Source organism: Folsomia candida, unplaced genomic scaffold (assembly GCF_002217175.1).
Source record: "Folsomia candida strain VU population unplaced genomic scaffold, ASM221717v1 Fcan01_Sc002, whole genome shotgun sequence".
Lineage (NCBI taxonomy): Eukaryota > Metazoa > Arthropoda > Collembola > Entomobryomorpha > Isotomidae > Folsomia > Folsomia candida.
The window spans coordinates 992,078-1,010,029 of record NW_019091194.1 but is presented as its reverse complement, the minus strand read 5'-3'; the positions used below and the strand labels follow the sequence as shown (position 1 = coordinate 1,010,029).

General features: G+C 36.5%; 3 protein-coding genes across 5 annotated transcripts; all 3 read right to left on the bottom strand.

Moving 5' to 3' along the window:
• Nucleotides 1–922: 922 nt before the first annotated feature.
• Nucleotides 923–2,907, bottom strand: LOC118434536. Its single transcript, XM_035848304.1, has 3 exons — nt 2,282–2,907; nt 1,490–1,704; nt 923–1,383 (listed from the first exon to the last, which is right to left on the bottom strand). The coding sequence occupies exons 1-3, from the start codon at nt 2,588–2,590 to the stop codon at nt 1,170–1,172; spliced, it is 738 nt and encodes a 245-aa protein (XP_035704197.1). The 5' UTR covers nt 2,591–2,907; the 3' UTR covers nt 923–1,169.
• A 490-nt stretch (nt 2,908–3,397) lies between these two features.
• On the bottom strand, nt 3,398–5,998 carry LOC110845326. Of its 2 annotated transcripts, XM_035848303.1 has the most exons (4): nt 5,872–5,998; nt 4,862–5,168; nt 4,578–4,798; nt 3,398–4,517 (listed from the first exon to the last, which is right to left on the bottom strand). In XM_035848303.1, exons 2-4 carry the CDS (start codon nt 5,150–5,152, stop codon nt 4,304–4,306), a joined length of 726 nt encoding a protein of 241 aa, XP_035704196.1. In that variant the 5' UTR covers nt 5,153–5,168; nt 5,872–5,998; the 3' UTR covers nt 3,398–4,303. The 2 variants fall into 2 exon arrangements, with proteins under 2 accessions (XP_035704196.1, XP_021947417.1); XM_022091725.2 differs by lacking the exon at nt 5,872–5,998 and having other exon boundaries at nt 4,862–5,468.
• Nucleotides 5,999–8,688: 2,690 nt separating this feature from the next.
• On the bottom strand, nt 8,689–16,150 carry LOC110843703 (acyl-CoA desaturase). Of its 2 annotated transcripts, none has more exons than XM_022089726.2 (9): nt 15,819–16,150; nt 11,371–11,660; nt 11,168–11,298; nt 10,883–11,088; nt 10,612–10,797; nt 10,476–10,533; nt 10,278–10,397; nt 10,028–10,195; nt 8,689–9,918 (listed from the first exon to the last, which is right to left on the bottom strand). In XM_022089726.2, the coding sequence occupies exons 2-9, from the start codon at nt 11,630–11,632 to the stop codon at nt 9,859–9,861; spliced, it is 1,191 nt and encodes a 396-aa protein (XP_021945418.1). In that variant the 5' UTR covers nt 11,633–11,660; nt 15,819–16,150; the 3' UTR covers nt 8,689–9,858. The 2 variants fall into 2 exon arrangements, with proteins under 2 accessions (XP_021945418.1, XP_035704195.1); XM_035848302.1 differs by lacking the exon at nt 15,819–16,150 and adding an exon at nt 11,750–11,769.
• Between the last annotated feature and the right edge of the window lie 1,802 nt (nt 16,151–17,952).

Sequence of the window (17,952 nt, the reverse complement as noted above, 5' to 3'; positions counted from 1 at the left end):
ATTTGCAATGTGAACAGGACGCGGCGTGTGAAAGGTGTGAAAGAAGGCTATTTTATTTATTTATTTTTCTAATTATGAAAATGTTTACGTAAAAAATCAGTCATTCCATCTTTTCTGAAAACAGCACGTTAAAACCGAATCGTAAATGCGTGGCGAAAGACGATTGCAAATGTATCTGTTCCCGAGGGTACAAATGTGAAGGAGATGATGGAAGGAGTCGAGCAAGTGAAAGCATGATTTGGAAAAAAGTGGGGCCAATTATGACAACTTTTTTTGTAATGTTATCATTGGCACGATAACTATCTAAGAGTTATCCTATTAGTAAAATCAGCAACTAAGAATTTAATTTATTCAGGCTTCTTAACTATACTAAATTTACCCAAAATATGGAAAAATAATAATTAGTTGTAATAATGAGGGTATTCATTATTTCTTCGTATCCTTAGTATTCTTTGTATCGTAAAATAACTTACGACGCTTACGAGATTTTGTAAGCGTCGTAAGATTTTCTCATCGAAAATCACGTTACTACGCTTACGATTTTTACTAAACCTGACCCCTTGTTTTTTCTTCGTAAACTATTTTACGATACTACGGATACGAAGAAATAATGAATACCCTCAATAAAACTTCAAATAAATAACTTCTTTTACTCTGTTATTCCACGAGGACATTTTTTAGCACTCTGAATTACTGCTTGCTTTTTAAGAGCATTTTGTTCGGAAACTCAAATTTTGCATTGATGAATTTCCAGGAATATTATTACTTTTCTGGATTTTTCATACCTTTGTAACATAAAAACATAAATGTTCATAAAAACGTGCATAAAACCACGGTTCGGGATTTTATTCTATGAAAAAATCGGTATTTTTGCATTATTGCACCAAACCTTTTGCAAACATCTCGTTCTCAATATGCCTTATTTTCTAAGCATTTCACTAAAACCAGTTAAATATTTTAAACTTAATTGTTCCCATATTGTGAAATATATATATACCCTAAAAAACTTTATTTTAATTACTTCTGAGAACCGCACTACATCTTCAAAATTACCCTTTTACTAACAGGACAAACCTTAACCAACGAACTAACTTTTTACGAATTCCAAGATCTCGCAAACCAATAGGATACATCCACTCCGTTTCGCAATCTGCAGATAATTCCCTGCATTACAAAACTTTCACCATGATGGCAGCAAAATGATGTTGGGAACTTTCTCCTCGAAACACGAACCCATCATCGTTCTCATTTCTGTAATCTTTATATTCAATCCGAACCACTTCTTGGAACCCAAACTTGACAGCGCAACACCTCGTGAACGGATTTGTGAACATGGATTCAGCCAATCGAAATCCACTCGCTTTCAGAAAGATCAAACTTCTCCTGAAAATAAAATTTGTTTGCAAAAAATAAATAAATTGGATCAAATTATTATGTATCCTCGGCACGAATAATGCTTAATAATAATGAAATTGAAGTTTTTCGCTACCTGTATAATTCCGTGGTAATCCCTCTCCTCCGATACTTCGGGGTGCACGAGGCGATGAAAAATCTGGCAATTTCACCAACACCAAACTTCTCAAAGAGATTTGCCTCTTTCTCCAACAAGTTGGTCAGACGGAATAATTCTTTCATACAGGGAGAGGAAAATATTGGGAAATCTGTTGCCTTCGTGGATCGATACGTTATCCGGATAGCGGCAAGCTGTATGTACATAATAAGTATTAGTAAGGAGAGGAAAAAAGTGGGGATATAATCTTAATCTTGATTATTATTGGTTAGATTGTATTGCGTTGATTTAATTCTGAGAGCAGATAATCAAGTTAGATAAGAATGAAAATGAGGTAATTTAGGGGGGTCAAAATTTCTGATAAAATTGATTTCATAAAAATTTCATGAAATTGTGCAATATTTCGGATTTTCTGGATTTATGAAAATCACATACGTATAAAATTTCTTTAAGGCTGATTTGATTCTGATTTCCGCATGTCAAAAATATGAATAAAGAGGTCAAAATTTCGCATGAAACTGATTTCATAATCTCGAAATTGTACAATACTTTATATTTCCTGTCCTTGAAACAATTACATATAAAACTTCTTATTAAGCCTGATTTAATTCTAATTTTCCATAATCCCATCAAAAATACCACATAATTCCCCAACTTATACAAATCCTTCATATTTCCAATCCCTGAAAAACTTCCATCCTACAAAACTGAGCAGTCCATCCATCCATCCATCCATCCATCCATCCAAAATAAATCTCTCATTCCACTTACTTCGCCCGTATTGACATCCTCGACTAAAAAGCTGAGCTCGTCACGCACCACGATTCGAACCAGGGATTGGATCTCTTCTTCAAATAATAATTGATCCGTGTTGTTGCTGCATCCTTCTTTCTCCCGTCGACGTCGTCGTCGTTGGGTGAGCAGGAGGTTACAGGTGGGCTCATCCTGGAGAAAGTGGGTTCGAACGTGCTCCAACACTCGGGACAGGTCTTCGGGGAGGATTCGCTTAATGAGATAGTCTTCTTTCCAAGGTCCTTCCACCAAGGCGAATAAATCGCTGCTGCTCCATGTCGATGCCATGTTTTTATTGGTTACTTGCTTATTTATTTATTTATGGATGTGCACGATTATTAGTGGGCGAATCCGACACCAATATCCAGATTTGTTTGATGGAGGAAAACTTCAAATCAGACCAGCCCACCCAGATGATGATGATGATCAGTTGCCGCGGAAGGTGTGGGGACATGTGGGGACGTTAACATTGTAGAATAGGGGAGAGAGGGGTTTATATAAGATGATGCGGATATCAAACAACCGTGGGGACATTGTCCCTCTGTCCCGACGCTTCCGCGGCCACTATATTTCTTAACAAATGTAATATCTCTTCAGTGGCCGCGGAAGCCGTGGGGACATGTGGGGACGTTAAAATTGTGTAGGATCGGGGAGAGAAGGGTTTATATAAGATGGGGAGATGATGCCGACATCGAACATCCGTGGGGACATTGTTCCTACCCTTCCGCGGCCACTGATGATATGATGACTGTCATCATTAACTTTATATACTTACTTGAGCAACTTTACTTACTTACTTATTTAGTTAGCCTCACAAATTGAGTCAATACATCATTAAGGAGAACAAGAGATAATAAAACGGCAACAGCAACAACCTGGCGAATGGATGGATCAATCAGCAGTCAAAATGTCAGACCTGTCATTAGCATCCTTTTTCCTTTATGGCTCATGTTACTTTCGGCTGGATTGGATTTTGTTGTTTGTTGCTTGCTGATGCTCCTCCAGGCACAAAAGTAAGTAATCTCATCTCTCCACCGCAGAAAAGAGGCCCATTTGTTTACCGAGGCTAATGATGCATAAGAAGATTTTCTCAAGTTATTTTTTGGCATAAGCTTTTATTCCACAAAGACAACGGTAAAAGTACAGCCATGCGAGACGACATTCAGGTTTAGTTTATTTATACGGAGAGATTGTTCAGCTAGGGCTAGGAAAAAGTATGTAATAAATAAGTAAGGTATTTAATCTATAATTGGTATTAATTAATCACTAATTGATCACTAATTAAGTATGTATTTGACAAAAACTGAGTAAAATTGTTGGTATGTGCTTTCACTTTTACTTTAAAGCTGGGTTGTGTTTTTAGGTACGTGTAAGTAGCTAAACTATTAATAATATGGTAACATTTAATCTAAGGTGACATATAATTCTCACTAATTGATCACTAATTGCTCACTAATTTAACAAAGAAATGAGTAAAATTCACATGTGCTAGTGCTTTCACTTTTCTAAGTTAAAGTTAGGATGTGTTTTTTTAGGTACGTGCATGACTCGTAAAGATTTAATTAGAGTTAATTACATTCATTATTATATAATTAATTATCTTGCTAAATGTAAGACTTTGCTACGGCACATATAAAATTAGACATGATTTGAAAGCAATAATTCGTCCTATATTTTATAATAATATGAGTATGAAAGAAGTCCAATTGGTCCGAGTGAGTAGAGATTTTTTTCATAGATTTAGAAATATGTACATAGATTTTTTAGCTCGTCAGATTTAATTGTTTTTTTTTAAATTCAGGTAATTTTTTTAGCTCTGATTTTCAAATGTTTTTTTTCTTTGTCAGGTAAGTTTTGGCTTTGTTTGGTTCGGGTAAATTTTTTTAGCTCAGATTTGAACTTGTAAATATTTTTGATTTAAACTCTTTTGTTAATTAATACATTAAATATACACACATTTAGATACATCAAACATCAAAATATCTCGTTCTTTCCTCCTTTTTACAACACTTTGACCATAACGGCCGCAAAGTTTTCATCGGTAAGCTCATCCCTGTTGAAAACAAAGTGACCAATGTCGTCAATAAATTCTTTGTAGTCCAACCGACAAATTTCGACGAATCCAAGCTTTTCCGCGGTACGACGCGTGTACGGCGAGGTGAACATGGCCTCGGCCACTTTGAACCCTTCAGCCCTCAGAAATTCGAGACTTCGCCTAAATAATTAATTAACAATTAGTCAATTAATCAATCAATTAATTAATTATGTTACCCACCTGTACATCTCCGTGGCTAACCCTTGCTGTCTAAAATCCGGGGCGCACGAAGCAATAAACAACTCTGCGACTTCATTCACGCCATAAGTGTCGAAAAGATTCGACATTTTCTTCATAATATCGACCAAACGGAGAAACACCTTCCCAGCGTAGCTTTCCACGTTGATGTATTCAAAATAGTTGGTGGGGGTGGCTCGAAACATGATTCGGACACCGGCCACCTTTTTTAAAAATAAATTTCAAAATCCAAAAACACATTAAAATTCGTAAATAACTTTACATACCTCCGAAGTTTCAGCATGTTCGACCAAAAATGACAAATTTTCAGCCAGCATTTTCCTCACCATTGCTTCCATCTCATCCCCAAAGTCGTTCGTGTACCCCAGCAAGGAACAAGTGGGTTCATCCTTCATGAAATATTCTTGTATGTGACGCACCACTCTGGGATAATCTTGGGCCTCGACGCGCTTGAAGGTCAACTCCTTCCAGGCGCCTTCCACCAAAAGCGCAAAATTGTCCGGGATCAGGTCCGCCGTGGATGTGGAGGAAGAACTTGTTGACGTTTTGGATGCCATGTTTTGTATTTCTTGCCTGAGGAATTATTGGAAAGTGTTTTCCAGGAGAGAGAAAGTTAGCGAGTGAGACTGACTCTTCTCTGAGGAGAAAGTTGGTGTGAGGAGAAAGTTCTCTCCTGCTTCTCGTTATACAAGCAAATCAATGCAAACTGGGGAAAGATAGCTACCGAACGACCAACCAAAGGGAAACGGACGACCACCACCACGGGCAAAACCAACCAATAACATTCGCATATATGTATTATGGCAAAAGTCTGGATCTTCTTCTTTCTCTACTTCCGTACGTACGTAGGAAGGAAGAATAATCGAAAATAGAATCTGGATGGATAGATCGAGATGGATGGAGTTGCTACACACGTAGCTGGTCTGGGTGGCTGGTCTTGTCCCAATAATAACAGCAAATAAGAACAAGTCGAAGAAGAACAAGAATCTCCATTTGTGGGGATTGGTCTTTTTTTTCTGGGGTGGACTTTCTCTCTTCTTCTCCGGGATACATAAGCGGATAAAAAAAGAAAGAAAGGGGAAAATAAATTCGGTTAAAAGCTTTATTCGAGAAGTTTCACTCATGCCATGAGATTTTTCCTAGTTCGAAACTGAATCAGATCTTTCGGGGGAAAGTTGGGTCACAAAAAGTATGTATGAGTGGTGGTGGTGGAAATGGTAGCAACTTTCTCTCTCCGGGTATGGTTTATAGCATTTATGATTTTATGTTATGTTACCTGTTTGCTTACAGATGATGGACAAGGTGATGTTATGTATGCCGTGGGTGCTGCTTCAGGGTATATATTATTCGCACTAGAGATGGTAAATATTACTGGTCGTGGACATCGTTCTCGTCCCAGGATGAAATCCGGGGAGCTTTCTCTTCTCTCTCTTTTCCAGGCGTCTCATCCTCAGTGTTTTGTTAACATGACAAGATAGCAGAGACAGTAGTCGTCGTAGGCAGTGGCCGCGGAAGCGTGGGGACAGAGGGATATCATCATCTGCCCATGTTATATAAACCCCGCCCTCCCCTATCCTGCAATGTTAATGTCCCCAGATGCCCCCCCAGCTTCCGCGGCCACTGATGGTTCGTGGGTTGAGAATAATACTGCCACGGGTACATTTTTAATTGATGCCTGGCTGCACAGTGGTGGTGGATGTGACACTTTCTCTCTCTCCAACTTTCTCCCGGCGGAGAGAGAAAAGGATGCCTGCTTAATAAGTGGGTCTCTCGCTCACTTGTTGTTCATGAGGTGGAAGAGTGATAATAAATTTATATATAGAAATAGATAAGTAGATGGAAGGAAGTGGAAGTAGGGAAAAATCATTTATTTATAGGAAATTGGTAAATAGCTGGTAACATTTTGCGAAGCGAAGGCTTCAAGGTTTTGGTTTGTCACGACCGAGTAAAACCACACGTAAATGGTTAATGCTTTTTGTTTCTTGATTAAATTCCGTGATGGGTGACCACTTTACGTTAGCGTAATTATGGTGGCATAAGAGTCAGTCAGCGTAGTGCTTGATGGAGAAATGGGGCAGTGGTTTTGGTGGTATTTTGGTTGGAGTGGCATTATTATTACGGAGAAAGAAGGAACGATAGGAGAGTGGTTTGGTCGGACTGAAAATTTATTGTAGTCAGTGGTGTTTCCACTGTTTTAGGAGAGGTAGGGATGGATGGATGGGTGATGATGATGATAAGATACATAGAAAGTTGGAGAAAGTGGAGAAAGTGACAAAGAATATGGAACAAAAGTAAAATTTCAGGTCATATTTTAAAAATTGTTGTTTAATTTTGATTTAATTTTTGTTTTTAATTTTGTAAAAGTTAGGTGAAAAATGCATAATTTAAGTTTTTGTCAGTTCATATTTTCAAAATTTGTCGTGTAATTTTGATTTAATTTTTGTTTCATAAGTTTATTAAAGTTAGGTGAAAAATGCATAATTTAAGTTTTTGTGGAATCCGTAAGTGTTAGGGCAAAGTTTAAATGTTTTAATGAATTTGTGTATTTCATTAATTTGAGAAGCTTGATTTCATCAACTGGATATGCATTTCAAAGTTGTTCATATAATTAAAAATTTTGTGAAATAGCGCAGATTTTTTTAGTTTTTGCAGAATCCGTATAAGTTTTAGGACAAAGTTTGAATGCTTTAAAGAATTTGCGTATTTTATCCATTTGAAAAGCTTGATTTCATTAACCGGACATGTAATTAAGTTTAATTAAATTTTGATTTCCTATCTCATAATTTAATTAAAATTATAGTTTATGATAAGTAAACACGGGTCGTCACAAATTCGATTTGACTTTCTCTCAAATTCCACTAGTTGTACACAATTTGTGCTCAATTCTGAAAAACGTGGTGTAACACAAAAACTGATGAGATACAGCATTCCGTATACACAAATTGACACGATATCAAATTCAATTAGCCCAATTAATCTTTCTCTTCATTTCCAACACGCCATTTCCCATTCGACTTTCTCCCCTCCGTGATCAAAGTGGAGAAAGTGGTGCGGCAGGAATTGCGTTACAAATGCCAACCCACCGTCACCGCCGTGTTTATCAAAAGCTTTCGTATGTAATTACACTTTCGCTCTAATAATAAGGCGAAGTCGTCGTGACTGACTGATTCTGGTATAAAGTGACGAAGTAAAGTGTAAATATTCTCAATAATTTTGTTTTCTTCGATTTTTTTTCTTTACGGGAGCATGGATTGCGTAATAAAAATCAATTTAATTGATCCGAAATACATAACTTTTCGTAACGATAAAAATAAAACCAGGAATTTTATGAGTGCTAAAAAATTCGGGCAGTTTATAAGCAGTAAACGCCGTCATGCAGCGAATTCAATTTGCTTTACAGGATCATTACACAGTAAAAATGAAGATTAAGGAAATCATAAAAATGTTTTTTTGTAAACTAAATATTAAGAGCAACTAAAATGCGCATCTGTATAAAAATTATAAAAAATTGAAAACAAATCAATTTCAATACTAAAAATTTAAGGAAATCATAAAAATATTTTAGTAAACTAAATATTAAAATGCGCATCTCTACAAAAATTAGACATGTATCTTTCAAAAAATTAGGCAAAAAAATCAATTTCATCACGTCATTAGAAAAGCCGTGTCGTGTTGTTGGCTTTTTAATTGACAAGTGTCACCCCGGGTCGTGTTCAGCTTTCTCTGCTTTCTCTTTCCTCCCGTCGTTCCCCGTTTTAAATGCGTTTCGAAGAAAAGCCATCCGGGTCACAAACTATACACACTTTCAGATCTGTACATAAGTATATGTATCCCACAAATATCGAGCGATCCCAATGCTACGTATTCACCTTTATGTATTCCGCGTCACCAAAATGCTGGCAAATTCCATTATCCAAAAACCAAGAGCTGTACTGTACATAAGTAGCACTTCAAATCCATTATGAAAAGGACAGAACACGACAGGACAGGACAGCAGAACGAACCATTTTACATAATTACATTTGCCCCCCAAACAACAAAGCACTCATCATATTTAATCGATGATGACGCCCAAATAATTTCAGGAATACTGTTTCTTTTTTAAAAAATGAAGACTTTATCATCATCATTTCTTTTATTTTACGGGTTTTGTAGTTTTTTCATAATTTCATTTCATTTAGTGAACAAATAATCCTTACAGATAAGGTAACAATTATATTATTAGTTATCTTCACTTATATTTGTCCAAATTTTAGTAATATCTTGAATCTCATCTTATCTTATTTTTCTCTCTCTCTCGTTAACTTTCTCACTTTTCGGTACATCAAGTAGCAGCTTTTTTTAAGCGGAGGAGGAGCAACGAAATTAATTAAGTGTTGCATCTCGTAATGAAGATATCACATTGTTATCAACATCACGGCAGTAAATGGTTTACAGAGGTTTAATAAACGAGGTTAATTATTTTACGATAAGTAATTAGCACGATAATTACTATTTTTAAGAACCGGTATAGTTTTCAAGATAATTTTTTATATAGAATGCATAAGTAAAGCTGATAAGGAAAGTAAGATAACCCTTATTCGTCTCCACCGGTAACAACAATTAGCAGCCTATTTCTTTCCCCCTTTTACAAAAACAAGGTCAAAACACAGCAACAAATTAACTATTATTTAAATATTTAACTCAGTCCAAGAAACATGCATCTCATAATAATTTGTATAAATATTTACAAATCTGTATCTATTTCTAATAAATAAGCTAGTAAATAAACACGGAAATATTATTATGTTTAATTTCACTTTGTTTTTTGGAATCGTAAAATCCTGAGGAATTTTTGACATATATTTTTAATCTGTAAATGTTCCCAACTTTCTCGAATACATAATTCATCAATCACACGTAAAAAATAGTTGTTTATCAGACATTCTAAGTATTTTTTTGATCATTAAATAAATAATTTGTCATTTTTGGAAAAATTTCATGTCGATATTACTAATTTTTTCCGCCGTGATTGAATATCGCATCCTCCTTTTTACCAACCACACACGTCGTCTCACTCTCTTCTTATCAGACTTATCTGGTATTACATATTTTAGTAGATACATAATCAGTATTCAGCAAGTTTCTATGTATAATTTAATGGAAAAGTGCAGTACATTTTTTCAGTGCGAGAGTCAAATTTTTTGCGAATCGTCTAAATATTTAAAATTATTGAGAACATTTTACTTATGAGAAGTTAGTCTATTTAGATTAATTAATTATTCTATTCATCCTTGAGCGGATGGAGAGTTTCTGTGACTTCAATGTCCTCGATGGGGATGTCCTAAAAATTTAGGAGAACAATTAAATTAACTTAATACTTTTAATGATTTTATTATGATTAATTATTATGATTAATTTATTTAAATGATCATTAAGTTTAATGATAATACCTTATCTCCCCAGCCCCACGGGCCCACGCCATCTCCGGATCCTTCGACGTGGTGATCTTCCCCATCGTTGTGGTTGTGATGGTGGTGGTGGTGTCCATGACTGAGAGGGTGACTTCCATCCCCGGTACGCTTAATCCTCTCCTCGATAACTTTGTGGGACACGGTTTTCTAAAAAAAGGACGAGAAATTATGAAAAAATTTCATACCACAGATTTACCTGTGTAAATGAGTATGAATTTGTACCACTTACCAAATCGTATGCCCATCCGATCCAGGCGAAGAAATCAATGAAGGCTAGCGTAAAATTAAGATCATAGTTTCCCATTTCAGCGGTCTTGTAATCGAACGGATAAGTATGGTGATAGTTATGCTACGCGGTTATCAGAATGATAAGAGTCATTAAATTGGCTAAATTTTGATCAGTTTATTCTTAAGAACGGCTTCTTACCCATCCTTCGCCAAAAGCGAAAAACGCCACAGATTTGACCTCAGAGGGCGAAATGTTGCTGTAAGTTAAGGAGTAAATTAGTAAAAATAGACCACTGACCGATTGCCACTTAATTTATTAAGTTAGTGACACTTACACATCGTACGGCCTGTTTCCAATCATATGAGCTGCACTGTTGACCAACCACGTGGAGTGGAGATTCACGCAGTACCGGAACTGGGCAGCAAAACACCAAGAAACGATGAAATTTTCTCCCCAGAAGTACCACGGAACGACGGCTGGGATGACAAAGCTGATGAGAAGGACGAGAGGAGTGTAGTATCTGGAGAGTAAAATTGCCAATTAGTTTCCAATTTTTAGAATTTTTAGTTCCCATTAAAAATTTCTTAAAAAAATGAAAATCTTACTTCTTCTGGAACATGATGATGGGATCCGCTTCCAAGTCGGACATATCGATCGCCTTTCCTTTTTCCTTGACCATGACATGTTTTCTGGCCATGAGCCAACCCATGTGGGCGAAGAAGAAGCCTCTCTTGGCGTTATGGGGGTCCGCGTGGGTCTCCGAGTACTTGTGGTGAACTCTGTGATCTCGCGCCCACTCGTGGATGCTGTTCTGTGGGTCAAAAATGTCATAATTGTTACCAATTTTGTGGTAATAAAATTGTAACAAATTATTTTTATCGTAATTTCACCTGGAAGGACACGGTTTGCATAAAAGCAAGAAGTGCACGAAGTGGTGCCTTCGCCTTGTAACTTTTATGCGCCCAAAGTCTATGTGCGCCCGCAGTGATGCCAAAAGCGCCAAAGAGATGCCAGATAAACGCTACAGAAAAAATTCATAGTTAAATTTTTTTTAATACAAAATTTCTGAAAATCATCAAAAATTTCTACTCACTCCAAACTAACGTTCTCCACCCGACCTGACCACTGAGGAGGAAATAAAGTCCAGCCGCGGCGGCGATGTGGAGGTAGGCGAAAAGACCCACGTTACGCCACACGATCTCGAGGGGAGGAAAGTACGTCGAGTGGATGTCGTGAAGTCGTGGATCATCTTCATGCTCGGCCTTGTTCTTCTTATCGTTCGAAGTTGGGCGACGGAGCGTCGGCTCCTCGGAGGGCATCGTCGTCGCCGAAGGGGAGGATGTATTTGGAGGCATGGTGCAGCAGTGTGGGGGTCACTTGTAGCTAAAAATTTGTAAAAAGGGAATTGTTAATATGGAAATTTTTATAAATTCTCAAAAACAAAATTTTCATAAACGATTCTAACCCCTTACAAAATCTGAATTTTTTCCCAAAATCCTTCCACACTTTCTTCCACCTCGACTTCCAACTGACTGAATGTCTTAATTTTTTTCAGCCGTTGTTATGTTATTACACCCAAACGATCAATTAAGTCGAGTGTTACGTAAATCTGAGCAGAAACGAAGCCTTGTTTTGTTACATATGTATGTGCATTGTATGTTCGTACTAAAAGTTAAGTGGTCAATATTCCATCCTAAATAGTACGCCTTGTGTATTAGTCTCAATTACCATAAATGAATGCTTAGATCGTACATGAGGGAAAACTCAGGAGGGGAGCTTCACCACCTGCCCTTCACAGATCTCGATGCCCTCTGGATATGTGGTAGGGTCCCATGAGTGTACTAAAACCCTGAAGTGGTTTGACTCCATGGCCACATTGGCGCCCGCCACACCCACTCAAAGGTGCCAAAAACACGAAAAAACCCTGTTTTCATGTACTTTAAATGTCACCAAAAATCCAATTTTGCTCGGATTTTGATAAAATTTACATTTTTGTGATCCCAGATACTTGTGTGATCATATCTAGTAGATATCCCAAATTTTTTGAAATTTTGAATTTTTTCGAATAGTTCATCAGCTCGAAAATTTCGAAAATTTCAAAAAAGTTGAGATTGCTATTGAATATTATAAGGCAAGTATCTGGGATCACAAAAATGCAAATTTTATCAAAATCCACGTAAAATTGGATTTTTGGTGGATTTTTGAAGTTGGTAACTTTTGTGGTTTTCATCCCTTTGAGTGGGTGTGGCGGGCGCAAATGTGGCCATGGAGTCAAACCACTTCAGGGTTTTAGTACACTCATAGGACCCTACCACATATCCAAAGGGCATCGAGATCTGTGAAGGGCAGGTGGTGACGCTCTCCTCCTCAGTGATGCGTGGATTAACATTTTACTGCCATTTTTTTGCGTTGCATTATTATGTTCTCAACAGGCCATCAGTAGTCGGATCTCTGCTGTGTCCACATCGGAAATATATTTTATTTTATTATTCGACATAAAGGAAAATGTACGAGCGTCATAAGAAATATTGGACGACGGAGAAAAATGACGTAGTTTTGTGCTTCACACGGGAAAATGTATTATTGATTTGGTGTAAGAGGAAGGTCGAAAAATGTCTCCAGCCAGATTTTTGCCTCTCGTCTCGTGTCTGTCACTAGATAAGAAACCTGATTCGATACACTCATTTTTCTTGCATGTTCATAAATTGCGATGAAATGAATGGTCTTGTTATTGAAAATGGACAGGTGAGAAGATTGGGGTGTTGTAAACTAGTTTTATATTTATAGCCGGATATGTAGCATGATATGTGCATACCTGGTGAACGTGTGATGCTATCATGACCTTGGCCAAGATCAAGTGGAGAAGCCAAATACGACACCTGGTCGAGATTGGTTTATTGATATAATTATGGCTTCCTTTCCTCCCAGACAGGTGATAAACACTCGAGTCAAGTGCAGTTATTATTGCTTAGAAAAGTGCAATTTAATAGGTTTGTAATGATGCAAAGTTATGACAGAATTATGGGAATGATGGTAAACTTGTGAAAATTAAACCAAATTTTCACGTAGCTAAATACTATCAAAATATTGAAATTGCGTCTTCCAGAGGCCCACTTTTTCCTAATATTTATTTAACCGAGCCGAGAGGAATTTTAATGGGATGAAATCTGTTTGTCTAAAACCTTACAATGCATATTTTTCCATAACGCTAACGGATGGCAAACAGTGGAATATCTAATTTGCATAAGTCAACTTCGCGATTTTTATCGATGATATCTTCATTTTTATGCAAATTCCAGACACGTGTAAGTAAAAAAAATTGCTAAAATTCATACCCACAAAAAATGAACCTTAATCCATCTGAATAATATTTTTCTTCTTACAAAATCATATTCAGCCGTTAAAAAGTTAATCATTTTGTTACACAAAGGTTTACATCCTTATCAGTGTAACATCAGGTTCAGATTGCATGCCCATGCAATTGAAAAATTGAAACGATGAAAATATAATTCACCATTCTTAATTAGTCGTAATAAGTAAATCGTTTCATTATTTTTAACCAATTTTAAAGGGGAGATCCTACCCAAAAATGTAATTTGTACTCAACTCTTGAATTTGAGCCAACAACAATAAAATCAAGTTCATTATCAAGCCTAATGAATCTCAAGTATGACGAATCTCTCCATCCATGCATACCTCATAATTAAAGCGTTATCATCACCCCACCACCACCAGATTCACTTAAAAGTTCTTAATTCTTGATTATATAATAGCTTTGAACTCGACTCAAGCAAGGCAAGTCTGGGCAAAAAAATTGATTCAACGGTACATATATGCCCAGAGAGTAGTGCAATGCAAAATTCAATGGGCCAATGACGAAGACGAGATGCAGGCCTGACTCGTCGTACGATGTTGTGGTGTGATGATCTGATGTGGTCAGAGAGAGAGAGGGGACATACCTACATACATTTAATACTTATGTATGTGAATGCACATAGATGGGGAATATTATTATGTATGTACGAGTAAAGTGATGCAGCTGCCTGGAGAGATTTGCACATTTTTCGCACACATGTACGTACCAGCGAGTTGTTACTAACCAAACGAAGTATTAAGCTAAGCGAGACCGTATCATGATTAGTATCGTTCCGTTCCACGTGACAAAGTCATGTAGGACGTGTGTATGTATGCTACAGTATGTGCTAAAATGTGTGCGAATCTTATTTCCCTTTTTTTACAAAGACGGCGAAGGCGAACGGAACCATCGCCTGATTTGGACAAATGTAACACAAAAAATACTGCTAAAGCCTGGGAGCAAACAGGAATGCTATCCCACCATAAAAAAACAGTCATTTGCTATCGAAATTAATTAAGCGATTATCTGTGTTATGATGGATGGATGGTTGTTTTATTGATGCACTCATCATCAACTTGTCCAGCTTTTTTGCACGTGTGGGTTTCCCTTTTGTCAATTTAATTCAATGTCAGGGCAATGTTATGTGGGCTTTGTTTGCTAAAAATACACTGTTTTTTTTGTACTTGCCATTTTATCGTGCAGAAAAGTTGACCAAGTAAATTATGTCCTTTCTTAACTACTTATTACTTATGGCCAATAATGGGTGGGAAACACCTGATGTCATCGACTCGTCGTCGTCTGGATGGATGAAAATCGTGTCATAAATAATATCGTACGACTTTACTCTTGACATTTAATCAATTTGCGAGTGGGCCGATGAGATCGAGAGGTTATCTCAATATTTGCACCATCAAAAAGCAAGTGTGATCGTGGTCGGTGAATAAATGCGAAATCGACCCACCTTATCAAACTTGTTAACAAGTTAATGACAAATGTTTTGCGTGGGTTATCCCAACCCAATAATTTTACTACTACTTGACATACTCCAAAAAACTTGTGGGAAATATCCATGTGGGCAAAATTAAATATTTTTGCTGGTAAGTGCGATCAATGAATTTCTACGAACTGTCACTGTAAGTAACCGGTCTGGTCTTAATACACGTTAAATTGTGCCTACCAAAGTTATACAGTGGCCACATAATGAAATGACGATGATGATGATGGTCATTTACGAGTGACCTGCCTCACTAAATTTTTCCTGAGCCAATAATCAATGTGGATTCGTGATCCATTTCTTATCGTTTAATGACACTCGTACTTTTATACTTACACTTTTATACGACTTATGTATGTCAGAACGTCTCATATAAACTTGGCTAATCTAATAATAACACATAAATATGTCTCTCACATAAATAAATAAATATGCCATGTGTGCAAAAGTCTTATCAGAATTGGCAATAACCTGCAAATATTTCCTCCTTTCTTTTCTTTTCATTTCCTTTATCAAAATTGGGTAAAAAAAGAGTAGGATACCAAGTAGGAAATCAATTTTCCGGATAAAAGAACAATGGGAAATTTTTTTTAAATAATAGACGAGAAACAATTTCTCCAGAAAAAAAGAATACATTCAACACTTCAACACCTCCCTAAAAAATCTGTAAATTTCCGAAAAATCTTCTTACCTTGTCAACAAATCCAACCCGGTCCTGTTAACGCTCTATTATTCCGATGCACACTACTTGTCGGATTTCTCTTCTGAAGTGAAGAAGAAAGTAAACTTCGATGTTGTTACTGGAACCTGGAACAGGATCAAGGTCAAAGTGTCACTGGAGAGAGAAACGAGAGAAGAGAGAGAAATCCGAAAGATCCGAAAACCCCGAAAAAGTTGGTCTTTCTATACCCGTCGAATACTAACAACACCCAAAAGTAGATGTACCTAAAAGCCTGTAGTAAAGTAAGCTAGCTAAACCGAACTCTTCGGAATGGTGGTTTCAGAGTGAAAGAGGTAGAGTGAGATTCTGTGCCTCCGTTTTATACCCAACTCTTCCACGCCACGAGCTCAACACATTTCCAGTATACGTACATTACGTAGTTCATATTGGCAAATCATATTCGCAGTGCAAATCCCAAGAGCTGCGTGTTATTACGAGGGAGAGAGTGGAGAGACGTGTATTTGTATGTAGTTATCAAGCCAACGCTACTTTTCCGTACCATGATGTTAGATTTAGAGAGTGATAGGACCATGGACCATGACTGTTCATCCGTTTTACTTACTTTATATCATGATTTTCTACCTTTTTTAACGAAGCGTATGTATTCTTACTAATTTTCGGTATTACCCAGAGGCCAACATTTTCAAAGTAGGGATGGATATTGGGAAATATTTGTATGTATGTATAGTGACTATGGCTAAATACGTAATTAAATTGTGCCCATTACGACATTACTCACTTAAATTTGCGTACGTATTTATTTTTAACTTAAAAATATCATTTAATGAATGCAATCAGATAAAGTTTTATTAAATTTTATCATCCACTAAGAAGATGGGGTTTTAGGTTGAGAAACAACACTCCTAATTGTACATGGATGCAGGAGATAATTCAGTATTTATGAAAAAGCTATACGACAAATTTCAAATGCAGACATATTTCGTCTTGAAATTTTACTTTTATTTCCTTACGAAATTTTAAAAGATTGTAAAAAATCGCTCCAATTTTATTCCCAGGAAGCAAGGTTATAAAATCTACTACTTATTAATCACGTGGTGGGTTTTATGTAAAGTTTTTTCTTAAAAAAGTATAAATACACGTAATAACACGTAATAAATAATATCATTATCATGCAGCTTAAGAAAGTTGCCAATATTTGCATGAAGCGTACACGACCCGGCATAATGGTCCCTCATTTATTTATTCTACATCATTCTTTTCACTCCTGGTGTAAATATTCATGCCCGAAAACAATAACAATATATCATGGTCTTCAGAGTTTAATAAAAAGTTCAATTTAATAAGAATACACTATACTCGATCAAATTGCAGATTTCCTCCAAAAAACGCTAGTATATCCCATATAATCGCGTCTACTGGATTGTTTATCGTCGTCATTAATAAACCACAACTTGCTAAAAGTCTGACTCTTCTTGTGCTGGACTTTATCCCAAAGTAGTGAGATGGATGGATGATGCTAAAATTACCAGATCGGGTGAGATGAACGGTCATGACTAATGACAACACGAGATCATCCTCACGCCAAGCAGCAAGAAACCATTAATCTTCTTAACTTCTGATTGCGTGATTCGTCTTGGTGGTCATGTCATTTTTCTGGTCAATATGTGTCACACTTTATTCGTATGGTCCGATTTCAATGCGAAAGGTTTTCCACCCCACCACCACCATGCAGGTACTTTGTAACTTTATTAAAAATAATTTGTGCATATTTGTTTACGTACTTACCGACTATGTAGAATTGCATAAGTGTTAAGTTTAATATGACTGGGTGGGTGTTGATGTTGATAATTAAGCCGATTTTTTTTAAGTCGGGGGTCAATTGTGCAAAGCAAAGGTAAATAATTCCAGGTAGTCGTACTTATTAGTATAAATAAATCCGTAGAATTGCACCTGTGCCCTGGTCATTTGATGGCATGTCTTATATATTTATTTACTTCAGATTTAACGTTATAAATCCAATGTTTATAATAAAGGCCAAATTAGTAATTACATGATTATTATTAATTTTAAGTGAATAAGAAGGTCGAAATACCTAATAAAATAATGCTGTTTTAAAAAAATTAAATAAAGTCCAAAATTCCTG